Consider the following 22,775-nt stretch of genomic DNA (forward strand, 5'->3'; position numbering starts at 1 on the left):
AAGCTCCAAGTTAAATTGAGTATTTTCATGATAATCAGAGTCAAATTTATCTAGTTGTTTTGGTACAGCAAGGTCTTCATAGAATCTTGCAAAACCTTTACTTTGTTTGTCAAGATCAAGAATAAGTTGGCCTTCATTGATGAAGCCTTGTGGTTTTGAAATAGTATTAGATAATCCTCTTCTTATCAGTTTATAAAAGTTTGTGGACTTGCCAGATTCAACTATTTGGTTATAGAATTGTTTCCTTTCACATGCCATGTCCTGTCGCTGTTGTGACCTAATGCGTCTTTTGATAGATCTACGTTCTTCAATAATTGGGTGATTAACAGTTGGTCTTCCATATTGAATCCAATTTTTGTGGATTAGATTGCCTTTCACAAGTAATTGTCTTAGTGCTGGACTAGCCTTCCATTCATATTTTGGTCCCTTCAGACGAATTTTCTTAGATGGTACAGCAATTTTGGCAGCTGCAAGTATATTACCATTAAGCTGGTCAATAAATGTCTTTATTTGATCTGGTCTTTCAATGATGGGTATCTGTGAGTTAGACAGAGTGCTTTGATATGCCTCAATATCACAGTCTTTCCAGAGATTACGTCTTCTTTCAGGAGGTTTAATAGATTTTGCACAAGTCAAGCTTAACGTGGCTTTTATTTTGCCCACAACTGGTACATGACTAGACGTATTTGTTGGATGTTGGTGACATATTTCAAGTTCAAGAAGATTGTCAACAGTGTGACTGAAAATATAATCGATCTGAGATGATCCTTTACTATGTTGATACGTTGGTGCAGTTCCCATGTTTGCAAGAGTACCTAGTTTGTGTTTATCTATAAAAGATCTAAAACGTCTATCTGAATCGTTACGTCGAGAAGTTAACATTGTTGCGTTCATATCACCTACGAGAATAATTTGGTGTGAATCACAATACTTCTGAATGATGATTTCAAGCAAGTCAAGATTGTCTTGATACTTAACGGCTGTATCAGAATATCCAGATGTAGGAAGGTAGCAATTTATCAAACAAATCCTTTTTGGAGAGCTGTTAATTTCTACTGCAATAATACGCTCATTTCCGTCCTTTAAGGTTTTTACATAGCTATCAAACTTGGAGTTCCAGCAAATCATAACTCCACCATTACCACGTGAACGCACAGAGTGTACTTTCGGGAAGTTACAGTCACTTGATCTTATAGCATAATTAAAATGTTTAAGAAATTTTGTAGCGTCTTGTTGTTCATATTGCCACAACCAGTGCTCTTGTAGACAGATAAAATCATTAAAAGGTAAAATTTCCTCCAAATAAGGAGCATTGCCTCGAATGCCTTCTATATTAAAAGTTTAAAAGTTTAAAATGGTCAATCACATCACTCGATTGCACGGTTACATCTCCCGAATGTCCGGTTCTGTCATTCCTTTGTCTAGAAAAGGATCTGAACATTGACTATCAATGAATTTGGTTTCATTACATGGTACCACTATGTTTTCAATGACTTTGGTTTCACTAGATTGTAATAAGGTATTGTTAACTTCACTATGATTGTTGATGTTAGGTTTGTTATTCGCTTGAATTAATTTAGATGATGAAGATGGAGAGTCATCTCTTTTGTTTTGACTATATATTCTTGAAACTGATTCACCGTATGATGGAGGATGTGTTCTCTTTGTGTGTGCTGGGCCTCTACGAGTGTTGGAGTTGGCCTGAGCATTACTAAGGTTACGATTAGAATAATGACCAGTGGGTGGTTTAGTTAAATGATGCGAATTTCTTTGATGAAGAGATTGAGTTGAGTCGGTATGTACTTGATTTATAGATTGAGCAGACTGAGTGATGTTTGACGAGACATGAGCATTGTGAAACGGATGGGACGGAGTAAACGAATTGTGTCCCGGATGAGCGAGATTAATTCCTTGTTGATAAATCGGGTTTACCGGAATATGCATATTTGGAACCTGTCTAAAAGGAGCGGTAAAGCTGTTTCCATGATGAAAGTATGAATGAGGATGTACATTATGCTGAAAATGAGTTTGAATTGGAAAAGATGGAGCATACGGATTTTGAACTGTTGAGAATGGAGTATGTGGATTGTTCATCATAGTGTTCTGAAGATTATCAATTCTAGAGTTCAGATTTGAGAAGGCAAGCATGTGTTGGTAGTCCATGAGAGTAGCAAGCTTCTTTTCTATATTGTCCATGTTTTCCTTGTACCCAGCATTGGGAAGTCCATTCATGTTGTTTTGATTGTTCGTAAAATTTTGTGTACTTGTATACTCGTTACTGGGTTTTGCAGATTTTAGCAAATTTATAGTTCTCTCTTGATCATTAATTTTCTGCTCAAGTTCTATGATAAAAGATCTAAGATTATCATTCTCTAACATTAATTTATTTGGAGCTTTCTTCTTGCTTTTAATTGGTGATATGATAGATGATATTGCACCTGATGATACTGAGGTTGTATTTGTTGTATTACAACTGGAAGTTGATTGTATTTGATGAAGAGTAGAAGTCAGACATGCAGTACTAAAATTTGAACTAGTTGTTGTTGGAATAACATATGGCACAGAGTTAGCAACTGATATAGATGACTTAAGAACACTAGAAGATGAAGATGTAGATATGTTTGATATAACGCCACATGAAGGTAAGTTTATGTTAACTGAAGACGGTATAGAAGGTATCGGTTCATCTGTTGGTATACACAAAGTCTCAATTGTACTAGAAGTGTTTGTATGTAAAAGGTCATTACAACATAACGGGCACGTGAATGGTGCTATTGCTGGTATTTTGTCCACCTTAGATTTGTTTAGATGAACACATGAGTAATGAAACCATTCAAGACAAGTGTCACAGTTAATTGTGTCATCATTTGCAACATCAGAGCAAATTGGACATCGAGATGTTGTATCTATGTGTGCCATATTAACTGAGGCCGACGTATTTGTACTAAGACTATCTGTTATGGCGAGAGTCTGTCTCTCAGAACTTTTATTGAGGTGATTCTCAGAAATAGTTTCTATCTTTGAGTTAACAATCATACCTTTAACACTATTGTTGATGATCTCAATATTATCTGAGTGTTGATGTAAATATTCAAGAATTGGAGTAAAAAAGTTGTCTACAAAATATCGTACTCCATTGCCATTGGCCACAATTGATGATGTAGAGTTATAAAGATTGACCGTCAATTTAAGTTGTTTATTTGTCGAATTACTACTTCCCTTTGTTTGGGTAACTTTGATTGTCTGGAATACTATAGTGTTAACTTGGTCTACATTGTTTTGAACAGAGAAGCCTAGTGACGGAAAGTCTGAGCATGACATTGTGTCAAGTTTATCAAATAGTTGGACTTTCAGTATTTCATATGCAGCAGTACTAAGTTCAGCTCTGAAGTTATTGTTAGACTTCATGGCAAAAGTTACCATATTTCTATCGCAAGAATCTTCTTTCTTATTCATTGCTTTTTCTGGGCCCATAACATATGGTTTAACTTTAATTGTGGTATCAGTAGGTTGTTTGTGTTGGCGAATTCTTGCCGAGATTCGAACTCCTACTTTTTCCATTGACATGATGTAACCACTTTGGAATAATAATTGTTCAGTATTTTAAGTGTTCTTGGTTAGTTAAATACTAACTGGATACCACAATATTAAAAATAACTCAGAGAGACATCGAGGACAACATTGGATAAGATATATTTAAAATGTAAAAACAAAAAATAAACTTTTTACAAGATGGCGGCGAGGACTAAAAAAGTGTATTAAGTGATAAAAGACGATTTTAAAGAGTTTAATTCACACTGACAAAAGACAACGGTGCCATTGGTTCATCTGACAGAGGTGGCAAATACAGGATAGGTAAAGGTAGGTAGGTGATGTGGTTCATTATAATACCCAGTCAAGATTTTCTGTGAATCCTTTTTATACACCACAAAATGTTGTTGACACAATATATCATTGAGGGCTCCGTGTTTTCAAGGAATTGTATATTTAAATATACAATTCCTTGGTGTTTTAGACCGTACTTTGACCTATAATTGTTAACTTTTATAAATAGTGAATTGGATGAGAGAGTTGGATCATTGGCACTCATACCACATCTTCTTACATGTATTTAAAATAGCAAGAACAAATGTGCATAAAGTTTTGGTTGACCCTAGCTAGAACAAATGTGTAAAGGTTCTGGTTGACTCTAGTCAGAACACATGTATGTATACACGTCTGGTTGTCTCTAGCTAGCACAAATGTGTAAAGGTTCTGGTTGACTCTAGCTAGAACAAATGTGTAAAGGTTCTGGTTGACTCTAGTCAGAACACATATATGTATACACGTCTGGTTGTCTCTAGCTAGCACAAATGTGTAAAGGTTCTGGTTGACTCTAGCTAGAACAAATGTGTAAAGGTTCTGGTTGACTCTAGTCAGAACACATATATGTATACACGTCTGGTTGTCTCTAGTTAGCACAAATGTGTAAAGGTTCTGGTTGACTCTAGCTAGAACAAATGTGTAAAGGTTCTGGTTGACTCTAGTCAGAACACATATATGTATACACGTCTGGTTGTCTCTAGCTAGCACAAATGTGTAAAGGTTCAGGTTGACTCTAGCTAGCACAAATGTGTAAAGGTTCTGGTTGACTCTAGTCAGAACACATATATGTATACACGTCTGGTTGTCTCTAGCTGGAACAAATGTGTATAAAGTTCTGGTTGACTTTAGCTAGATAAAAATGTGTATTAAGTTCTGGTTGACTCTAGCTATAACAAATGTATATAAAGTTCTGGTTGTCTCTAGCAAGAACAAATGTGTAGAAAGTTCTGGTTGACTCTAGCTGGCACAACTGTGTATATTGTTCTGGTTGACTCTATCTGGCACAAATGTGCATATAGATCTGGTAGACTCTAATTGGAACAAATGTGTATACAGTATAAAGTTCTGGTTGTCTCTAGCAAGAACAAATGTGTAGAAAGTTCTGGTTGACTCTAGCTGGCACAACTGTGTATACAGATCTGGTAGACTCTAGTTGGAACAAATGTGTATACAGTATAAAGTTCTGGTTGTCTCTAGCAAGAACAAATGTGTAGAAAGTTCTGGTTGACTCTAGCTGGCACAACTGTGCATACAGATCTGGTAGACTCTAGTTGGAACAAATGTGTATACAGTATAAAGTTCTGGTTGTCTCTAGCAAGAACAAATGTGTAGAAAGTTCTGGTTGACTCTAGCTGGCACAACTGTGTATATAGTTCTGGTTGAAACTATCTGGCACAAATGTGCATATAGATCTGGTAGACTCTAATTGGAACAAATGTGTATACAGTATAAAGTTCTGGTTGTCTCTAGCAAGAACAAATGTGTAGAAAGTTCTGGTTGACTCTAGCTGGCACAACTGTGTATACAGATCTGGTAGACTCTAGTTGGAACAAATGTGTAGAAAGTTCTGGTTGACTCTAGCTGGCACAACTGTGCATACAGATCTGGTAGACTCTAGTTGGAACAAATGTGTAGAAAGTTCTGGTTGACTCTAGCTGGCACAACTGTGCATACAGATCTGGTAGACTCTAGTTGGAACAAATGTGTAGAAAGTTCTGGTTGACTCTAGCTGGCACAACTGTGTATAAACTTATGGTTGACTCTATGTAGAGACAAATGTGTATAAAGTTTTAGTTGACTCTAGCTCGCATAAATATGTATGAATTTCTGAAATTAATAGTAAATAAATAATGCAGAAAAAATGATAGGAGGGTGTGTGTTTTGAGATATAAGCAAATAATATATTTGGTGGGAAACGGTTCTCATTAGATTTTTCTACATCTAAAATTTACACATTTTTTCTTAAAATAACTATGCAAATATAAATGTAGAACTTGTCCATGGGACACAGATGATGCCCCCCCCCCCCCCCCTCTTGCTTGCATATACATTGTATCATTATAAAGGGACATAAGTCAAGAATGACAAAAGTGATGCTACCCTAATTCATACTTAATCTGAATTTTGTGGTATCAAGCATTATGTACAAGATTCACAAGAAAACTGAAACCAATCAGGACCGACAAGGGCAAAACTTAATGCCCCCTTTGCTACTGTAGTGGTATATAAACAAGGACTTTTCAACTATGTGCAATAAAGTTATGAAAAGAAAAGTAGGAGATAGTGGAAAAGTGTTTGATAGCACTTTATGGATAAAACTAGGATCACAGATCATGACCATGATGGAGCCATCTTCATATTAGGAAACACTAATGAAACTATTAACTATACTTGGTGCTAAGATATTTCTCTTGAAATTGTTATAGATGGACAACTACCAACTAAACAAATTTGGACTTTCAGTTTTCTTATCCTAACTACATAGTATGAGACCCTCTTTTTAGAATATGGTATTATTTGATATATTATGAGTATGCATGCCCAAACATTTGTAGGCCCTTCATTAAAGTGGGAATGCTTCCAAATTTAGCATAAGTAAACTAGTTGCCTCTTATCTGGCAGGAGTGTTCCATCATACTAACACATTTATTTTTCTGAACACTGCATTGTTGTCTAATTTAAGTTTATAGAAGTTAATAGTCAGCGAAAGGTATGGTCAGTTGTACGAGTTAGGTGGCTGGGGTGTCTTCCTCCATCTTAGATCATGTGCACATTTTGAGAGTAGTATGTAATTCGTGTGCAAGACCATGTTGATATAGAAAATTGTGTTATCATATTTACGGCTGGTTTTTTTTTAAAAGACACTATTTTTGTTTGAATTATTTTTTTTTACAACTTTGCCACATAAGGGGAGGTAACTCATATGTACGGGAAAAACTCAAATTAAGGTGGTACCTAACACTACAGGGATATAAATCAGTAAAATCAGCTACATGTTTTAATCATGTTGTATTGTAAAGGAAATATCAAGCTTCCCGATGATCAAAATTAGTGTTCATCAAACTGATATAAATCCAATGAAATTTTTCTGAAGAAATGGTTGGTTCAATTAAAAAATGTTTTTTTTATGTTTTTGTTATAGGGTCAAAGTAAATATTTTGTAAAAAAAATTACGAAAATTAAACAAGCCAAATTAATTTTGGTCAAAGTGTTGGGTACCACCTTAAGTCATTTTTATAATAGTGTTGGGAATTTACCTACAATAATTGATAACTAGAATTTGTTTTCCTTATATTTGCTTTTCATTGACTATTCTGTACAAAAAATAGGCCATTAGTTTTCTTGTTTGAATTGTTTTCCATGTGTCAATTCAGGGCCTTTTATAGATGACTATGTGGTATGGGATTTGCTCATCGTTAAAGGTTGTACGGTGATCTATAGTTGTTAATCTGTGTCAGTTGGTCTCTTGTGAGGAGTTGTCTCATTGGCATTTATACCTCATCTTCTTTTTCATACAATACAATGTCTTAGTCCACCATTGTATTACAATGTTTTTATGATGCTGTTTCTTTATGCAGATTATGTAGTCTAAATAACCGAAAATCCAGAAATTTTGCCAAATTAAAGTCCTTTGTAACTTCTCAAAACAACATGACAATTGTATAAGTTGGGAATACCAGAGGAAATATATGTAGGACTCTAAAGTGCGATGGGGACGCTAAAGTACGATTGTCTACGCTAAAGTGCGACGTACGAAACGCAGTTGGATTATGACGTTAACAGTCATTTATACAAACCAAATATTAACATGCCGGAAGATGATATAAACAATGGAAGCAAACAGATGCATATTTAATGTTTATGTTTACGTTAAAATATTGTTGATTTTATTGAAGAGTATAAACGTCGGTAAAATAAAGGTACACTTTTTCATGCGTAAATCAAAAATTATCTATTAAAACATCAGTGTGTACATTGTAGTAAAATATAACATGTCTTAATACTCGCTACGAAAAAGGGGAAAGCTCAAATAACAACCCCTTTCTCTCGTATTTAAATTAAAGCTTGTATATTTTTTGTTATTTATTCCGACAATGACCGAATTTTGTATTTACAACTGACAAGGGTATGTGTTTACATTAATAGGCTGTGTAAACGGCAAGCTACATCAATTATCCAATACGCCCCTCGTCGTGCATGAAATATTTGTCACTGGACGTTAAGCAACCAACAATCAATCCAATACGCCTGCATTGTTTAAAATTCATTTGAAGGAAATATAGTATTGAGTGACACCTAAATAACCTTTTTAGCAATTATTACTAGGTCAGTCTTCTAAATTTTTAGAAACAGTGACATAAGACTACCAGTAAAGTAAAAGCCTATCTTATTATATGTTATACTAGTATCATAGCAAACTAAATTTTTCAAAAAGATTTGTTTTTAACATAAGTGCCCTTGAACCTTTCTCTTTTGTTTCATCGCACTTTGGCAAACAAACAACCATCATACTTTAGCGTGAGACACCATCGTACTTTAGCGTAGACCATCGCACTTTAGCGTGACCATCAAACTTTAGATTACCATCGCACTTTAGAGTCCTACATATATACTCAAGTGGAGACAACTCATGCATCTCAATCTGTCTCACAGATCCTTGGCTAGGGTTAATTACAGGAAGGAAACTTGAGATAACACATATTGTTCATATAAAAGAATGAGTAGATACCCAAACCACTATGTAGCTTGAGTGCATAAGAATTGGTAATCAGATCAATGAATGCAGTTGGATAAAGCAAGTGCAATAATCAGAGGTCTTATAATCTAGTTTTTCATATTTATACAATTTCACATGAATATGAATTCAAATGGTTCACTGACTTGTTCATCCACAAGATTATAAGACCTTCTGATTTTATAGGTAAAAAGAAAAGAATAAGATGAAAAGAGATTCCCACATCTAAGAAGTTTAATGATATAAGCTATCCTACAATACAGAGTGGTAAAGTGTTAATAGCATTTCCAATTACCACTGTCAGCCATTTTTATCTTAATAATAGATGCACTGTACGTTCCTGAAGGCAATTAGTGGAAAAATAGGCATCAGAACAGTCAGTTTATCTTTAAAATTACAAAATATTTAAAGAGAAAGTTTGAATTTAGAAAAAAATGTTAGAACTATAGAAATTGTCCAAAAGATAAAATTAGTACAGAAAATTTTGAATTTAGCAGAAATATCATTAGTATCAGGAAATCAAGAATAAAACAGAAAATATACATCAAAAGATAGGCAGACAAAGGCAATAGAGAAAAGACAAACATATAGTTACAAATAGATGACAGACAAAAAGTTATTTACACCAAATCACAAAACAAAAGGGTCATTTAGATGTTTTATTACAAAATGTTTTTTCATACATTATACAAGATCTTAAAAAATAAATGACTTAGTTGGTAACAAAGCCATAACATTCCTGCACTTCAAAAAATGGAAGATGCAGTTTAATAAATAAAAACAAACATTTCTTCAGTTTTCATAAAAAAGTTACAAAAACATGATCCCATATTTGATAGGCACATGAATTACTTTTAAATGGATCGGAAAACAGATCTTTTGCATTTTGATATTTCTAATTTCTAAAACAAATAAATTACTCTTTTCTAAAGTCTTAAATTGTCATGGGAACTCTACTATTCAGATTTTGTAAGAAATATACCTGAATATGGAATAAACTTAATTTGCCAAATATTTATCAACTAGTAAAAATGTTTGCTATGTAAAGACCCCAGTAATTGTAACAAAAAACTTCTACAAAAAGTAAAATAAAACCCAAGAGGTATTTGGTCATTTTTGTATATTTTTTTACTGCTTCAAATCTTTGGTTGGAAAAGGGGAGATAACTGTCATGTCACATTACTGCTAACAAAAAAATAAACAATAAAATTAACATAATTGATTGTATTACATAAATTCAGAACTTGATTGACTTGAAAACATAAAAAAACATGTAATCTCACGACATAAACATGAACCATATTGGAATGACATGAAGCAAGCACCTCATGTTGATATCAATTTACAGGTCAAGGTCACACAATTATTACAAAATTGCAAGATTTCAATCATTATAATTTCAGAGTGCATCTAAATTGAAGGTCAAAATGACTGCTTCATATTGCATGACCTTGACCTGTGCTCACACAAGGACATTAACAAAATAACAAAATATGTCCCACCCTGGTTCATGTCCCCACTGAATATATTTGTAAAAATGCAAAAATATATGTAATATATCCAAACCTTTATAATTCTTTAACAATGAATCTGATGCAAAAATAACAGTAAAATGAGGTTTCATGAGCTAACACTAGTTTCTATAACTGTTTAAATCTGTCTCACCAAAAACACAAACAGTCTTGGTCCAATCTAATACTACAATATTTAAGTTTTTGGAGAAACAGATTTCACTGTTCAGAGTTATCACCAATATAAGGTATGATAGTACCAAAACAAATAGGTTTTATTTCCCTGTTGAAAATCATATCAATGAAAATAAATTGCATGGATTTCTTCTGAGGATAAATCATATGTAGTTCCTGGGACAATAACAACATAAAAAAAACGTACTTAATACAACTAAACAATAAACTTCTCAACAGGGAAACAAATGGCGATGGAAAATAACTATAAAAATTATGACAACAAAAATATCCTTGGCAACAAAACATATGGTCAGAGCACTTTGTATATACTGCATTGCTGCCAATGTAACTACAATCCCATTATGAGATCATTGCACATTTTCTAGCCATTTCCATGGCAACAGTTCAATAACAAATGTCACAAAAGGCACTTCTCCATCTTGGTACTTGTGAGTGGGAAAACTCTAAACAGTGTTGATGCTCTTTAGATTGTTGACTTTGTAAATGACACCCGTAAGTGATTTGATTCACTCAGAGGATAGTTGTGCATAGCCTGCAAAATAGAACAAATATAGTTATTTTTCTCTCACTTAAAATTTCAAAATTCCTATGAAAACATTCTAAAATGACAAATTACTAACTTTATTTCTAAGTGATATCAGTGGTGAATACTTATATCTTTAAAATTTTTATATAAAAGGCATGATGAACATACACAAAAGCTGTTCATATAATCATATTTCAGTTGTACTGCTTAACATTAAAATGAAGAATGTGTCCATGGGACACGGACGCAGCAAATTCAGAATTTTTTTCTCAATTTACAAGGAGGCATAACTTGAGAACAGTGAAAGTGATGCCACCCAATTTCAAACTAGATCAATAAGCATTTTGTAATAGTTTCATAATCTTTGACTGAGTCAAACTTAAGTAGCAATGGCAAATTTAGGAATATTTCACAAAGGAACATAACTCTATAACTGTCCAAGTTTGTAGTTGATATTTGTTAGGTGGTAATAACATTGTGTACAAGTTTCATAACATTTGGTTGAGGCAAGCTAATGTTGGAGAACTGAAAATTATTCATGGATGTACAAGAGTAAAACTGAATAACCATGATCGCATGAAAATTTCCACGATGTTAAAAACTTACGATTAGAGCTGTGACTGATTCATCAGGTGAGTCCATTTGTATCAGGGCCATTTTTCTGTCTTTGCTGTTAATAAAGAGAAGACAATATAAGAATTGTACACAAAATGTTATATTAATCTATTTAAGACAGGAACTTAGACACAAATATCTGAAGAGGTCAACATACAGTTTGCATCTGGAACTATAACTGAGTTATCACAAAATTTCTGTCTGAAGTTTCACATTTCTCAAATATTCTAAGAACATGCACGATTCTGAAAAAACTTGTTGGCAGTAACTTTGATCTATCTCATTATTATAACCAAGGATGTGGCTTAAATCTTTAAAACTCAAATTAACGTTTTAAAATGCTTCTTGGCAAAGCACATTATTTTGAATAAGAACAAAGGCTGGTCTCCTGGGGTCAGTGTGTGTGGTTTGAGTAATGTGGACTGTTATTTTGTGAGATAGCAAGGTGAATTCTTACACCATTAAAATGTTAATCTTCATAATACATGTAATATTTGCTGCATCAGTTTAACTGCAAACAGATCTTCTTGATTAGCATTACTTACGGAAAAAATTTGAATGCTACCACATTGCCATGTTGTTGGAAAGCTTCCTTTAATTCCTCCTCTGTAACATTTGCTCTGAAATGAAGAAGAATTTGACATTAATTTTACAGGTATATTTATTTTAATACAAAGTAAATAAAAAATGCAGCAAAAAAAAACAACAAATTATCATATTTATTCCTTTCAATGTTGAAAACCATTGTTATGAAAAAGAATTCCTTGCTAATTATTGATATAGATTTTTCGTTCCATTTGCTGTGAATTAATTTCACACATAAAAACCTTGCACTCTTTTTAACAATATCGTCACTGAAAATATGATCTGTTGAATAGTAAAGAGGAAAAGAGGAAAATAAACTTTGTTTATGTTTTCAATAAACTGATGAGTTCCAACAACACATGATCACACTCACAAGGAGTTTGACAGGGTTATAATCATACATCTAACAAGGAGTTTGACAGGGTTATAATCATACATCTAACAGATATTATGGGACTGTTAGTTTGACAGGGTTATAATCATACATCTAACAGATATTATGGGACTGTTAGTTTGACAGGGTTATAATCATACATCTAACAGATATTATGGGACTGTTAGTTTGACAGGGTTATAATCATACATCTAACAGATATTATGGGACTGTTAGTTTGACAGGGTTATAATCATACATCTAACAGATATTATGGGACTGTTCATAACCCCTCACAAATCAATCTACTCTGTATAAGCATGAACTTACGGAATGTTTGATAAATGAAGCACCCCTGATGGAGGGAAGATGTTCTGACAGTTCTTAGAACCTGGACGTTTGAATCTGTGAAGTTGTGAATTTGTGAAATCTTTTGTTAAACCAGCATCCTGAAACAAAGAAATCTTATTAATTGTAATATATTTCTTTTAACAAAAGAACAGCTTTCAAATGTTCAAAGTGTTGCAATATACTTGATCTGCCCAATGGCAATTACTATATATTCTTTTCACTCTTTTAACACATATATCAGAAGATATATATTCATGATTGCTTACAACTTTATTTTCCTTTACATCTTATTTCCAAGGATAATTAAAAAAATCTGGCATGAATTTTTCCAGTGAGAGCACTTACTAAATTGGACAGACAGATGGATGCCTGGTATTTTTATGACCCTCACAATGCATAACATTATAAAAACAGTTTTATCTTTACCTCCATTTTATCATTTAATAACCTTGAACATGATTGAAAAGAAGATTCAAATTTTTAACAAAAAGTCAAGAATCAAATTTTTTTTATAAAAGATAAATTTTGCTAAACTTACGGGTTGTCCTTCTTTGGGCATCTGTACCACTGCATGTTTTGACTGAGTTACTCTGATTGGTTTTCCCCAAACTTTTACTTTATCTAAATGAGCAATTGCTGAAAACAAAAACACAGTTTTGATAACAATTGTAATACATCCAATTATTTTACTCAAAATAGTACATTTTAATAAAATTTACAAACATAGAAGTAGAAAATGAATACAAGAAGAGAAAGGTATTATCTGTACAAACTTGAGTTTTGCCTTTAGATGTTAACAATGTGTTCTTAAGTTACAATAAATGTAGTTTATGAACATCCTCATTAGCACCATGCTATGTCAAGATGAGACAAACATAAAACTTTATAATATGAACTTTAAAATAAACCCATTAACCCTGTCATATTGTGTATTTTTAATTGACTGTAGGCTCTTATAGGTGTCACAATTTGTATCAATATGTTAATTTTTATTGTCCATGTTGTTAATTTGTTCAAGTCTTGAATTTGTAAGAAGTACATATTTGCCACTGGACATTTAGTGGAACAGATATCAATCATCAATTTTGTATTTGTGGTTTTTCGTTGAAAGACAAGATTAGGTGTAAAATATGAAACTTTTAGAATGTTGTTATGGAAAATAAATTTTTTGCATTAATAAGGATACGACAGTAAATTTTATAGTATTCCAATGGATAACAAACGTTCATATATAACTTAAATAAGAATATGACAATAAATTTTATAATATTTAATTGATAACAAATGTTTATATATATAACTTACCAAGCTGTGCCTGATGTGGCTCGGCCATTTGGACTAGTGCATTATCTTTTTTGTTGAACAAAATCTTCACACGATGTACATCCCCGTATACACCTATTGGAAAGCAGTAAAACATGTCGTCATTCAACAGAAGTTCAAAATAAAGCAAGATGGCAGAGAATTTAAATTATACTGGCAGATGAAAAAAAACAAGCAATAAAAGTTAAAAGTAAAAAGATCCAATTATCATTAAGCTGAACAAAATAACTGTTTAGTATATATATTGATATCTGCATATGCATGAATATAATTTCTGATATAAATATCGAAAAGGATAAAGTTTATTGCTAAGTCTATAATTAATCTACTGAGAAATAATGAAAAAATAAGAAGTGCTTATAAACGTACCAAAAAGGGTAAAGAGAGCATCGGGCGTGACCATCTATAGTGTTGAAAGGGAAGCAGACGTATAGCGACAGATGAAGATTCAGTGTCGAAGAGAAGAATCCACATGGATCAGCATAAGTGGGAACAGGAAAAAAAAGAAAAAAACGGGAAAAAATTAATCTTGTATTAAACCTGAAACGATGTGGTGATTAACAATAAACATTACAGTGTATGATTAGTTAAAATACATCATCATTAAAATCACAAAATAAATCATGCAGATGTTACATGCTAATTATACATAAACCCAGTATATAAACCACCACTAGCTTTTAATACTATTTTCCAAAAGGCCAAAGAGAATTTCAGGAATAACAACACAGTTCAATATCAAAGTAAAGATATTATTTAGCACAGAAAGGAAAATATTACATAATAAAAGCAGTTTTAACATAATCTGGGTTTTAACATCAATACAGAGGTAGATTCTAAGTCACAGATGAACTATAACACAATTATAACACATTTATTTACTAATATTGTAAATTCGTAAAACATAAACTTTTTTTAACTTTCAATATAAATTCATTTCTTCTAAATGAGTATAAAGGCTATTTGCCATTGTAACTTAGAACCTAACAGCATTAACATATTTATCTTAAATGTCCTAGCATCTGTGTAATAATAAAGCTTGGTTAGCATGCCTGGTCTTACATGCCAAAGTCACATTACTTTATTAGAACACAGAGTAATTGCATCTATTATTTAAAACTCCTGTTTACTTTAAACTTGTTTTATTATGACCAGGTGTTTTATTGGGGTAAATTTACAGAAAAAACAGAAAGAATTCAAGAAATGAAAATCAACTGTGACACCTCCATGATGATTTGAGGTATTAATAAGCTAGTGGATTAAAATATTGTAAAAACTAAAGCAGTTAACTTTTAATGAAGGAATTATGCTTTAAGCAAAGATGGTGAAATCATAGTAAACAGGAGTTTCACAATAACAAAGAATTTACTATAAAGATGCAGTGGTAAGAATTCTATCAATAGTATTTCTACACGAAATCTGACACTTAAAAAGTGACCGCTCTAGAGGCCTACATAGTGACCTGCTCTATTTATACAGCAAGTTTTAAACTATAACCCTTTAAAGCAAAGATTGTAAATATTAATCTGATATAAACCATATAATGAAATAGAACATTGATTGTGCTTTTACATATATAACCTGAACTGTAACAAATACACATGTTTTATCTTTCCCCTTAATGTAAAATAAAGCAAAAAAGGAATCCTTTTTATTGGTTAATGTGTTTAATTATTAAATTAAGAAGTTCTATGCTTTTGATATTAACTATCTAATATCGTATATTTTGATTTGTTTTCAACTACTTATCTGAATTAAACGCTAGAAAACTTTTCTGGACTAGCAAAAACATGTGTATTTGTTTGTCCTGGCTATTGCCCTATACCATTTCACCCTATAGACAACTAGTAATACTGCACACATGAGAAATGTTTAGCATAGAGAGGTTATATCTATATATATCTACAAACCTGTTCATCAAGGTTTGAAACGAGGAGTACAGCATTGCCTGCCTGTCCTGCCATCTGTGCCATCTGTCCCATCATTGGCATGCCTACGTTCATACCCATGGGCACGTTCATCCCCATACCTCCCATACCGCCCATCCCAGCCATACCGCCCATACCACGGGGTCCAGCCATCTGAGCCATTCCTAGGCCTGGTATCTGAGCTAAAAAATAAACAAGTTACTACATCAGTTATATTAACAAACATCTAAACATTTTCAATAAGATTTCATGATTACCTGTTTCTAAAATTATCTAATAAAGTCATTGATAGCACTGCTTACTTTTTATGAATGTAGTTTTATGATTATGTCATAGAAAATCTAGGAATCTCATCAGATCTTGTCAATTGTTTTACTTGTTTCACCAAATGTTTCATTTTCTTTTGATATTATTATGTATAACTCTGGTAAATACTTTGCAGATCCATAGTATAATAGGGTTCTTATTTTTGTGGATTTTATGATTTTGGGTGAGTACTAATTTACGTGTTCAAAGACAGACAAATTTATAGTAGGCTTAATTACTTAAAGCCATGAAATATATATATATTTTTTTTTTTATCAATATATGAAAAAACATAAATCCCCGGTACATAGAAACAAGCCAAACACCTGTATCAATAGGTTTTGAGAGATGTCCTGCTGATGCAATCATGATAGCTGTCAATATAATTAATTACGACTTTTAGGCTCTTACAGATTTTTTTTTATATGGTAAATCAATAATAATGATAAAGAATAACTACCAATATTTGTATGATACAATTACATTAATCAGAAGACATACATCAATCAGAAAATAAGCATGCAATTTGTCTAGAATATCTTTATATTGTATGGGATTAAATAAAAAAGATACAGCCCCTCCTTTTTATTTGTATTGATACTATATTTACTGTATATTTAAATATTTTGTACATTAAACAACTCCCCCATGTCTTTTTTCGAACGATGATGAATATAACAGATTTGATGTAAAGTATAAAGCAGTTTCTCCTCGTATACATAAGGGGCTTTCAAAAATAAATGGCTAGACAAATAACATATCATTAATGATAGATCAAACTATATATATAATATAAGACATAAGATAAAACAGTTTCAATACAAGCACAGTGAACAAGTCAATACTTCACTCTTTTTAATAATTCAAGGAAATCCATTTCTTCAAGTGATTATAAGTCTTATTTTCACCTGTAGAACTTTTCTTCTAACACATCTGATTGTAACTTAAGAAATAGGAACTATTGATTTTATGTAATAAGACTAAAGCCAGCAACATCAAACTCTTTCTTCAAGGAAGCAATTTTCAACAACTAAGTAATTTTTATTAGGACTTAATTTTTCTTCTACTGGCTATAATTATACGTAAAATCTGAACTGAAAGTGGCCATTTTTCTGTCACATATCACATCCGCATCATTTTATGATAATACATGAAACCTGTTTAAAACAACCCTGCTCTTCAGCAATATAACCTGTATAATGCGGACACCTGGTCAATCTGAAAATGGTCTGTTATAGACAGGTTTCACTATATATGCAGATTGAAGACATCATTTATCAATCTTTAAAGCAAAACTTGCTATAGTTCAATGTGCTTATATGAAACTGTCATCAGAGAAATAGAAGAAAGATAGACTTACCACCTGACATGCCCCCTCCAAAGTTTGGACCACCCGACATGCCCCCTCCATAGTTCTGAGCTGTAGGAGAAGAAAGTAAGATCACAGTCAAATGACATGAAAAGCTTATTGTGTCAAATACATGCTAAGATATGCTGCACTACAAGGGAAGCATCATATGTTGTCATCCTTACTCTACTCAAGTACAACAATATCTCCGCAGAAAAGTCTTCACTTATTTTGTTTTTTTTAATTAGAACTTTAAAATGTAAACTTTGAGGTTGTACAGATAAATCTAAGATAATGGGTTTTTTTTTCCGAGAATAACAAAACTTTCTGATAAATATCACTGCCTACAGTATTTTTGAAGTCAATAGATATCTGTGAAAATTCAATTTATTGAAAAACATTTGACAAATAAATGTTAGCTGTGAATTTAAAACAAGTGACTGAAATATAGAACTGTGATAAAGTATTTATGAACATCACCATTTGGCAGCATAACATTGCAAGGATGACAGGAAAAGAGGATGTGTTAGTAAGTCTGCATTCTATCAAAAGCTGCTATAGGTTACAAAACATCTACAATGACGCATGCTGTCAAGATAGAAATAGAGACAGAGAAAAATCGTGAAATTGCTGTACCATAAACCGGTGAGCCTCCTGCCGCAGCTGCAGCGGCACCATAGGCCGTTAGTGGAGCTGGTCCAACACCAGGGATATACGCTGACGTCACTATACTCGGGGCACCTTTAGTAATTACATATTATCATGCGATTATTAAAAACTACAAATAATTCATATTAACTAGAAAATAAACTCAAAACCAAAAAGCTAAATATAAAAGCAATGTTGTGATGTGCCTAATTAAGCAGGATAGTGGTTGGTAAGGTTGATATATTGATTACAAAGCAGCCATCTTGAATTCTATCTGTAGTCTTCAACGTTGGCTGACATTTATCTTGTTATGTCCTGTTGTCATAAGTTACATTGTACATACAGTATAGGGATTAATTGATCATAAAGGCCAACAGTTGAAGCAAAAAGCACTTGTTAAGCAAATCTCACATGAAGCACAAGTCCAACGTTAAAACAAAAACTAATTTAACTTTACTTCCAACATTACATTGTTAAGACAAAGTCTTATATTATACACAATAAAAGTAACTGGAATTATCTGGAAAATTGACCTTAAACTTTTGTTTCTAAAGGTCCTAGTTCAAAATGTTACCTAAATAGCTAACAAAACTAAAATTTTATAAATTAATTTTGAATTTTCCCTTTTTTTATTTCTTTCACAAATATTCAATTATCAAATATATTATCACTGAAGTGTCTTTACTATTGGTATAATAAAATATTTATAAATGTCCGATGTTAGCTACAAATAGCTCGAAACTATTTTTATCTTTCATTTGAGGTGTTCCGGCAAAACCACTTTTAGATTCCTCATACCCAATCTCTCTTACCATACCAAATATGATCATTTCAGACTCCATAAGAAATGGCAATAACTAGTTACAATTATTATGTTAAACAAGTCATTAAATTGACAGGAAAAAAGAAATATAGATAACAGATAAATTTCTTAATCCCCAATTTAGGGAGGCAACTAAAATATAAGTCTTGAGGCAGTATTATGTTTTCTCTGCTTTAGTCATGTTGCAGGGGACAAGCCTTACAAGGGGAGATAACTTTAAGCTCCAGTTAGTCCATTTAGCAAACCTTAATCCTAATACCAGCGTTATTTTCATTCCCCCAAACATAAACAAGTATTCCATGTACATATACAATTGAAGCCAATATATTTGAGTGTTTGTGAATGATTGCTTGTGATTTTGACTTTTTAACATGCAACCAATAAATGTGGGACGTGCTCCAAAACTAAATAAGCTTCATGGATTCAGATGCATTTAATACATGGAATAACTAAAATCTTAACACAACAAACGATGGCATACTTCTCTCTCTTGGGTAGTCTTCTATACATGGAAAGAAAGAAAAATACAAAATCCAGAGTTATTTATAACTGTATACAGCAAATAATGAGAAAGATAGAAATATTTCTAGCAAATCTAGCCCTTATCTAATAAACCCACAAAATCTGACAATTACCTCCATACATGTTTGGATCCATGCCACCACTTTCACCTGATGGAAGATTAGGATTAGTGAAATCTCGACTTTTATCATTGTTATACTTCACATTCAATGTGTTCAGTTTGGAGTAGTCTATTCTCAGCGTACAGCAGCCATTGTAGATGTTCTGATTATCCAACGACTAAAAACAAAAAATAAATATACAATAGAAAAAACAATCAGATGTTCTGATTATCCAAGGACTTAAAACAGAAAATAAACATATGATAGAAAAAAACAATTAGTGTATTACAAAATTTGAAAAGAAAAAAAAGTGATTTGAGAAGAGAATTGGGAATGAGTTATCTACCTTTGTCCATTACAGATAATTCAAATTTTCTGTTGTATTGATTACATGTAATAACTAATACTCATAACAGCACCTATTTTTACAAGTTTAACATCCTTATCTTTTTTACTGAGAAAAAAATCTTCATATTCTTATCTTTCTTATTACTTTTCCAAGCTGATGGCTATTCAGTTCTTTCAATTTTGACCTTTAGTTTATAATGATAGTTAAAATACATCATTTATGTAAAAACATTAACATTTATCAACCTTATTGACTCTGACATATGTTTCTACAAATCTTCTGGTTATATAATATGTTTGTGATCAGCATCCTGATTAAGTGCAAAGTCTGTTTTTAAATGCATTGAAAGTTCTGATATATCTTGTTTTATCAACACTAACTAATTTTGATGTTTTCAAATACATTGAAAGTTCTGATATATCTGTTTTTATCAACACCTACTAACTTCGATGTTTTTAAATACATTGAAAGTTCTGATATATCTGTTTTTTATCAACACTTACTAATTTTGATGTTTTTAAATACATTGAAAGTCCTGATATATCTGAAGACATGTTTTATATCAACACTTACTAATTTTGATGAGCTTGCAGAGATACTGTCACAATACTGTATCAATGCCTGGAATGTGTCTGAAAAATAATAATAACATAGACTTATACATTTCATTTCATCAGATTCATATGTCATCATATTTTATGTTGGTATCATGGCCAATAAGCAAAAATGTTGGGTTGTTGTCTCTTTGACACATTCTCCATTTCTATTCTCAATTTAAATTTGACCATTACTGAGGTACAACATATTTATGATTATTTAATCTAGACATGAAGACAAATACAACTGTGAATACATTCAAAGAAAACTTAAACATTATATCAATAGTATGGTATATGTATGTATTGAGTCGTTAAAATGAGACTAAACAAGAATGTGTCCCCAGTATACGGATGCCCCACTTGCACTATCATTTTCTATGTTCCCTGGACCGTGAAATTGGGGTAAAAAGTCTAATTTGGCATTAAAATTAGAAAGATCATATCATAAGGAAGATGTGTACTAAGTTTCAAGTTGATTGGACTTCAACTTCATTAAAAACTACCTTGACCAAAAACTTTAACCTGAAGCGGGATGAACGAACGAACAAACAGACCCACAAACCAGAAAACATAATGCCCCTCTACTATTGTAGGTGGGGCATAAAAATATAAAAAAACTTACTATTTTTGGTAAATATGATCATTTTCTGTACTTTTCCGAATTTGCAAAATATCTGTAAATAAAGAAATAACGTTGTTTAATATAAAAGCATGAAAACACAATGAAATTATGTGGATATTGGTAAATTGTATTTCTTTTACATCAAATCCAGTACTTGTCAGTCAATGTGACGAGACAAGTTTTAATAAATTCAAACATTTAAAATCATTAGAAAGTTTTTGTATCATATAGGTCACCTCAAAAAAGTGTTCCTATGGTGACCAAATAAAAATAATTTTCTGCTATTTACCCAATTAACAAGGGGATTTGATTAACCAGATTTTCTGATATTCATTCTAGGTAAAACATTATTGGAGATAAACTCAATGTTCTACTATTTACTGTAGGTTAAAACATTACTCTAATATGATGGATGCTCTGGGAAATTCTAATAACAAGTCAATAATAATTCTGATAAAAGATGGATGGCATGTATGTATTTGATGGTTGCTGGAAATCAGAGAGAACCTTTTAGTGGGAGTTGTTTGTTATTAAATTGATTTAAATCTTAATATTTGTACTTTTGTGCAGCTGCTGTTTTTGAAGAACTTGTTTGCTCCATCATCTCATCAAAATGTTTGCCAACAACATTATCTCTTACCGTATGTAAAACATCAATAGTGACCGGATAAACCAAATTCTCCACTATAACCCTGAGTACTTTCTTTTCACAGTCTGTTCCGCCCATTGTCACTTGCTGAGCTGCTTGGAGCGCTGCTTTTGCTGTAGCATTCTAAAAACATAAACAATTTATCAATTTAATTATATTTCAAGAACCATCGTAACATTCCAAGCATACCATTAATCAATACATTTATACAGTGCATTCGGTTCAAACTAATTTAAAGTGTAATATTTATATGTAAACTTATTGACATTCACTCAAATAAAATTAAGTAAAGGCTCCTTAAAATAACGTCTTTTATTAAAAAATTTAATTTGGAAAATTTCTTCCATATTTTGACAATTTATAAAGGTTAAAGATCTCAAAACAGAATTTGCAACAGCTGAAAATATTTGAATGAACAATGTTAATAATTGAATCCAAGTCGTTAGAGATAAACGGATGAGTTATAAGTCATTTTCTTTTGATCAATCTTTATTATTGCATTATGTCATACAGCAGAAAACCAATAACTTAACTGTTTACACAGACTTTGTAACCTCCAGACTTAGTACATATAAAATGGCTTCAGTTCCGTTATCTCACCCAATACAGCTAACTTAATTATAACAAAATACACATCCAAATGTTTACGTTTCCAACAATTACGAGATTTTACAAGGAACAATGTCATATCACAAAACTAAACACGTTAATCAATTAAAACAAAACTAATGGTAATCAATACATAGCAAAGTTGTTCCCAACATCAAATAAACATTGCCTTTGATTTCATTGTAAACCA

At 32.1% G+C, this 22,775-nt stretch overlaps 1 protein-coding gene across 12 annotated transcripts in view; it reads right to left on the reverse strand.

The window, feature by feature from the left end:
* Nucleotides 1-9,244: 9,244 nt before the first annotated feature.
* The window catches only part of LOC143058323 (polypyrimidine tract-binding protein 1-like), a 74,414-nt gene continuing 60,883 nt past the window's right edge, over nt 9,245-22,775 (reverse strand). For 6 of the 12 annotated variants that reach the window (XM_076231827.1, XM_076231800.1, XM_076231863.1 and 3 more), the window contains 15 exons: nt 21,968-22,099; nt 21,328-21,379; nt 20,680-20,738; nt 19,770-19,935; nt 19,616-19,636; nt 18,300-18,404; nt 17,676-17,735; nt 15,992-16,191; nt 14,451-14,484; nt 14,064-14,156; nt 13,297-13,394; nt 12,738-12,856; nt 11,995-12,069; nt 11,441-11,504; nt 9,245-10,840 (listed from right to left, as the gene is read on the reverse strand). In XM_076231827.1, the coding sequence (XP_076087942.1) occupies nt 10,772-10,840; nt 11,441-11,504; nt 11,995-12,069; nt 12,738-12,856; nt 13,297-13,394; nt 14,064-14,156; nt 14,451-14,484; nt 15,992-16,191; nt 17,676-17,735; nt 18,300-18,404; nt 19,616-19,636; nt 19,770-19,935; nt 20,680-20,738; nt 21,328-21,379; nt 21,968-22,099 (1,347 nt within the window). In that variant the 3' untranslated portion in view covers nt 9,245-10,771. The remainder of the gene's footprint in view (nt 10,841-11,440; nt 11,505-11,994; nt 12,070-12,737; nt 12,857-13,296; nt 13,395-14,063; nt 14,157-14,450; nt 14,485-15,991; nt 16,192-17,675; nt 17,736-18,299; nt 18,405-19,615; nt 19,637-19,769; nt 19,936-20,679; nt 20,739-21,327; nt 21,380-21,967; nt 22,100-22,775) is intronic. The other 6 variants (XM_076231806.1, XM_076231832.1, XM_076231815.1 and 3 more) reach the window with 6 other exon arrangements.

The sequence above is a fragment of the Mytilus galloprovincialis genome, chromosome 1, assembly GCF_965363235.1.
Source record: "Mytilus galloprovincialis chromosome 1, xbMytGall1.hap1.1, whole genome shotgun sequence".
Taxonomy (NCBI): domain Eukaryota; kingdom Metazoa; phylum Mollusca; class Bivalvia; order Mytilida; family Mytilidae; genus Mytilus; species Mytilus galloprovincialis.